The sequence below is a fragment of the Triticum aestivum genome, chromosome 1B, assembly GCF_018294505.1.
Source record: "Triticum aestivum cultivar Chinese Spring chromosome 1B, IWGSC CS RefSeq v2.1, whole genome shotgun sequence".
Lineage (NCBI taxonomy): Eukaryota > Viridiplantae > Streptophyta > Magnoliopsida > Poales > Poaceae > Triticum > Triticum aestivum.
In genome coordinates, this window is record NC_057795.1 from 560,249,785 (window position 1) to 560,255,911 (window position 6,127).

The 6,127-nt window shown below is 51.0% G+C and overlaps 1 protein-coding gene across 1 annotated transcript; it reads left to right on the forward strand.

Annotated features, from left to right (window-relative positions):
- Positions 1-944: 944 nt before the first annotated feature.
- On the forward strand, positions 945-5,896 carry LOC123138311 (putative E3 ubiquitin-protein ligase RING1a). The gene is made up of 10 exons (XM_044558265.1): positions 945-1,273; positions 1,403-1,556; positions 3,163-3,221; positions 3,547-3,628; positions 3,760-3,880; positions 3,988-4,029; positions 4,132-4,653; positions 4,960-5,067; positions 5,187-5,390; positions 5,495-5,896. The coding sequence occupies exons 1-10, from the start codon at positions 1,102-1,104 to the stop codon at positions 5,525-5,527; spliced, it is 1,497 nt and encodes a 498-aa protein (XP_044414200.1). The 5' UTR covers positions 945-1,101; the 3' UTR covers positions 5,528-5,896.
- The last annotated feature ends 231 nt before the right edge of the window (positions 5,897-6,127 follow it).

Below are 6,127 nucleotides of genomic sequence, written 5' to 3' on the forward strand. Positions count from 1 at the left end.
TTTGGCCAAAGTCAGACTGCACAAAGTTTGACCAAATTTATATAAAAAAGTATGAACACCTACAATACTTAAACTATATAATATGAAAATGCATATCATGGTGCATCTAAAAATGTTGATATCAAATTACGAATGTTGATATTTTTTAATATAAAGTAAGTCAAACTATGTAAAGTTTGACTTTGACCAAACCTTATATGCAGACTAAAAAGAAACGGAGAGAGTACGAGTTTAGTTTGCCTTGCAGGAAATCAGAAAAGAAATATGGCCTCTAAATACGGGAGATCGCGGATAGAAATGCACTGCGATGATTGCACTCCTGTGATAATAATACGTTCTTCGAGCGAATGCTGGCTGATAATAACCAATGGCAGGATGAGTGTATCCTACTATCCTTGGTTTGATCGAAGGCATTTCTCTTCTCTTCCAATAGATCGACAATCGCTTGGATGGAACGAGGCGAATGGTCGTCGATCGTACCCACGGCCACACGCCGAAGAACACAACTCACACCGATGCATTGGTCAACGCAACGGAGTACCACTCCCAATCATCACCACCTTCCCGCATCGGGCAAGCCTACGTACGCGACGCACGTCCCATATGCAGCCCGCGGCTCCTCCTCGGAAAACTCCTCCGGCTCAGCGCGTGCGTGGCGGCCGTCGTCCGCCGTTGACCCGAGAGGCTCACCGGCGACGAACCGGCTCGCCGGAGACGACGGAGTCGAGCTCGTCCTCCCCCCACGGTCTTTATTTTTCCTACCGTACGCAAGTTAAAAATTTGTTCCGGGCCGCGGTTCCAGCGGGCCGGGCCGGGCCGGGCCGGGTCGGGGCGGGGCGGCCACGCGCACCAACCCAAAGTTACACGCGACGCAGCACAGGGGAGGGCAGGCAGAGGCAGGCACCACCCCCACCCCCCGTCCCCTGCCTCGCCTCGCCTTTCTTTTCCTCTCGCTCTCCGCCTCCCCCTCGACTCGAGCCGCTTCCACCCACCTCCTGCCTCCTCCCTCCCTCTCACTCCTCCGCCCGCCCGCTCCCGTCCGTCCTCTCCCCCGCGACGAGCGCCGCGCCGACGAGCGGGGAGGGCAGCCGGCCGGCCGGAATGCCCGCGCAGAAGCGCCCGCACCCGTCGCCCGACGCGGACGACGGGCACGTCCGGGAGGAGGAGGCTGCCGCTGCCGCCGGGGCCGCCGGCTCCGACACGGAGGGCGGCGGCGGCGTCCAGAGGGCCGCCAACGGGGGCTCCGCGGAGCTGGCCAAGGACGGTGGCGGCGGTGAGAGCTCTGCTTCCAGCGACGCGCGCCGCCGACTCATCTGCCACCGTCACACGCGATGCGCGCATCGCGTCCTCTGTTTCGGCGCCGGGGTCGCTGACTGGCTTGCGTGTCTCACGGGCTCTGCAGATTCCGATGCGGGGGAGGACGACGAGGAGGAGGAGCAGCAGCGGAAGCAGCAGCAGCAGCAGGACGAGCACGAGGAAGGCGGCGGCAGCGGCGGGGACGACGAGGACAGCGACGACAGCCCGTCGTCGGAGAGCGACGCCGCCGACGTGGACGAGTAAGTGGGCCGTCGACGCCCCTCCTCCCTCCCCGCCCCTTCCCATCTCCTCCTCCTCCTCCTCTCGCATCCGTTGCCGATTTCCCGTCGTCGTCACGCCGCGTCCCCGTACGCTGGCTTCGCTTCGCCGGGGTGGTGCCGGAGGTCATCGTATGGGGAGTCCCACCGGGCCGGCGGCCGCATCGTCTCACCTCGTCGGGCTCGGCGCTCCTGTCGCCATGGGATCTTCGTGGTCTCGTGCTTCGTATGCTGGCTCGGGTTTCTCGTGGCGGCGGCGGCGGCCCACCACGAGTCGTCCTCGTCGTTAGGCGCAGGCGCCGGCCGCTTCGTCCGCCCCGCGCCGCCGCGAGCGCTCCCGTCACCGCCGAGTCATGGGATCTTTCTGTAGCATGCATGCTTTCGTCACACGGCTCAGCGGAGGCGCCGTGCTCACGACGGCAAATGCTGGGAGCGGCATCCAGGGTCGATCGCCGCATACCCGAGCTCTTACCCCGGAGTCGCCAGCCACATCTGAACTGGCGGTCATGTTCGTCGTGGTTCAGCTATCTACGGGAATAGTTCCCTGTTTCTCTTGCTTCTGAATCGTGTGCGGCCACGGCCAACTCTTCCATCCCGGCTCTTAGCCTGACCTTCTGAATGATCTTGCCATGCTTAGACCCGTGTGAGCTCCTGGCCAGCCTCTCCCCCGTGCACCCGTGTTCATCATGTCGAATGGTTCTGTGGAGACACCAGGTTCTTATGGCAAACACTATTCAAGCTCATCCAGCCCATGTAAGATCTTCCCGTGGATTTTCTCATTTTGTAGCAGGTGCCGCCTTCGTCTGGATTGGGAGCCTCTTCGTGTTTCCTGCAGTGTCTTGGCCATGACTTGGCCTGTCGTGCTCTGAATATCTATCTGGTTCTACTGTTGCTGTCCTGACCCCCATGACTGCGATAGGTCTTACACTGTTTAGGTGTCTTAACTCAATTTTGTGCAAATGCGTTCTTATTCTCGCGATAGCATTATGCTTTACCTTCCATCAGCTGTCTCTATGAATCTTTCCTCGGTACTGAAATGCACAGATGCTTCTATGAATCTTTTCTCGCTGCTGATGCGAGGTGCAAATCAACCCCTCTGTTGCTGTAGGAGCAGTGCAGTTTCCTGTCAGGAAAGCATTTTGTTCACTAGATATATAAACTCTGTTATCATATTGTAGCACACACACCTTTTCACATTTGGTTCCCTTTGATCCAGATAATTGTGTAGACACTGTTTTTGTTGACCACCTATTGTATGTCGTTTGGATTTTATTGGTACTGCTTAGATTTCTCAGCTGGTTAATTGAATCAAATCAACTCTTCTTCTGCCTGTCAAATGTGAGTTTCCAGTGTTCAAGTTGTCCCAAGGTGCTAATGGTTCCATATTTCCCGTTGTTTTCTCTAGTCCCACTGTGAACACCTGCACATTATGTTCTTTATACTACGCATTTCTTTGAAAAATGCCACGGAACACTTCTGTGTGTTCCATAAGTTGTTAATCAGTAATTGGAAATGCAAATTGGTAATGGAAGATTTGACTTTCTTGTTAGCGAAACTAGTAGCTAAACAGTACTGTTTTCTCATGCAGGTTTATACTAGTGAAATTGATGGATATACGGAAGGAAGTGCAGTGCCCTATATGCTTAGGTAAGCATGCCTTGTCAACTTGCTTTCAAATTCAGAGATAGCAACTCTGTTTACTTTTCATGATTTCTGTGTTGACAGCATTGCTTGTAATACTTGTAATTAAAGCTGGATAATGTGTTCTGTACATCTTTTTGTGATTATTTACTACAAATGTTGAAGCTAGCACATTCATCAAAGCTCACATGTTTCTGTTATGCAAGTATGCATGTTGGGACTGTCCACATCATCAAGAAGCTAGGATGAGTTTTATACAAGAAACTAGACAGAATGTCTGCTCAAACTGTGATATCTAAGAATTTGCTTCTCTTATGGTTCTCTGTTGCAGGCATTATCCGGAAAACAAGAACGGTTATGGAGTGTTTGCACCGGTTTTGTAGGGACTGCATTGATAAATCCATGCGGCTTGGGTATGATCCCTTATGTTATTTGTCTACAGTGTCATTAAAAAAAAGTATAGCCCAGCCTGATTGGGGCTTTGAAAAATCCAAGTATATACTTTATTTCAATGACAGTATAAGTGGTCTGGTGTTTTTTGCAGAAATAATGAATGCCCAGCATGCCGCACTCACTGCAAGAGCAGACGTTCCTTGAGGGATGATCCTAATTTTGACGCTTTAATTCTAGCTTTATATCCAGACATTGACAAGTACGAGGAAGAGGTGATGCATAATTTCTCCAGTTGCGACACTTAGTTGTCTTGTCGCTCTTGTTTATCTAGCTTTTGTTGTAGTACCTGCCACTGATTCTAATTTGCTTGATACGTCAGGAACTTGCTTTTGGTGAAGAAGAGAAGACTCGCAACAAAAAGGTTGGTTTATTTGGCTGTCTTATGTCTGGTGGAAACTTATCTGCCCTGGTCATTTGGTATTTGTCTTCTTGTTATTGACATTTGCTGTATTTGTCATGAAAGATTCAAGATTCCATTGCTGAAACATTTCGAAGGCAAACAGAAGCACTTGTGAAGAAGCGCTCCAATGCAAAAGCAATAGCTTCTACAAGAAAGACCCGTGGGAGTATGCGGACAAAGAAGAGAGGACGGACTAGTTCTCCTGATAATGCCCCAACTGACATTGATGACGACGAGAGAGAAGAAAATGGTAATGATGGCAGCAAAGAGTCGTCTTCTGTTGATGATCGTTCACCAGATGTCAAGATGAAAAGAGCTCGGAGGTGGCCTGTGCCACGATCATCCCCTGCTAAGACTATGGGCAGTGTTGATAGCAGCTACGAGGAGAATGATGATTTGGGAGGTGCCAGAGATATCTTGGCCACTTCTCCACTGCGGGGAGAGATGCTTGCCTGGGGCAAAAATGGCACCCGCAGCCAGACTCGACATGGCAGTGCCGGTGGCTCCAGTGGAAGGATGGTCAAGGGCGGGCGTGTTGCCAAGTTGGTGGATCACCTCCGTAATGCTGATGAATTTGATACCAAGGTAAAAACAGACCGTCGCAATAGTTTAAATTTACAGTTGCTTCCTTTTGCAAAAATAATAAGTAGAGTTGGTATTTATTTTATTTGTGCTTTGGAAGATTCAGATTACTAATAAACATTCTAAAAGGCTGGATGCGTCCTTTTGTCCGTACGTGTTAATCCGGTGTGTTTTGTAGTGTTGCACAGGCAATATAAAACATCAGCACATGCACATACATGGCTACCTGGGCCAGGCCAATCTTGTACAAGCAGTGGCCCCTGGTTTACGTCCATTAGGTTTGCTGAATATGTCTGTTCTGTTGTGCAGTTCAACTTGTACCTCGCTCTAACTCCGGTTGATGGACAAAGCATGCCTAAACTGGAAAAGTCCTATCTCAGCTGCCAGCCAACATTCTCTGTTAGCCACCTATGCCAGGTAATCACTGATCACTTGCCTCCACACACTTGCCGTTTGTAATGTGACACAACCTTGGTGGGTATAGATCGAAACGAATAAGCGAAGACCCTGCTTACCCTGTTTCTGCGTCGTTTCAGTTCGTTGCTCTTCAGCTGTCACGGCAAGCCCAGGAGGTGGAGATATACTTCAGGAAGAAGGCCGGCAACGGGTCCCTTAAAACCGAAGAAAACAGCGCAGGCGACGAGGCGAAACCGGAGCGGCTCGACGGCCTGGAAAGGCTCAAGGAAGAGAATTCGCTTTCAGAGCTGTACCCTATGCTCGCCTCTGGTGTTGGAGACCTGGTAATTTGCATTTCCAGTTGACCGCCTAATAACTAACCGCTTCTTTTCGCCATTGCTTCAGCATCCTAATGATCTGCATGTACCGTGTCCCTCCCAACGTCCAGGAGCTGCTGTACTCCGTGAAAGCGCAAGCCTAGCTAGGCACAGTCCGTGGCACCAGCCAGCCAGCTAACTCTCCTGGCCGTCAAATTGATGGATGGATGGATGGATGGATGGATCGCCGCTAATCCCATGACCCGCAGGAAGGATCTACTCGCCGTGAAAACCTGTACATGTATCATCATTCGATATAGAAAAAAAAAGGGGCGACAAAGCAGTAGATTTATCATCCGTGTCTTAATGTCTGTTTAAGTTTATGTGTGTGTTATCTTGTGGAGTGGTTCATTGGTTGGTTAAAACGTAAAATTGACTAGTGGTCGAATTGAGGAGTAGCAGTGTGTAAAACAGGTCAGACAAAATTACCTGGCTGGTTCATTCCTTATTCTATATATACCGTATAATTATAATGGAGTGTTTGGTGGTGCTGCACATGCAGCGGTAATTCTTCTTGGACTCCGTCTTAACTCGAACCCGTCTGAGGAGTGAGGAGGAGTGAAGGTGAATTGGCCGCCGTCCTGCGTGTTTTGACAGCTCGGCCAGAGCCCATATACGCCCACGGCCGCACAGAAGCCACCGCCAGCTCTCAAGTGCGGTGTGGCCTGCGGTCGCTGCCAACCGTTTGACCAACCGCGATGCCA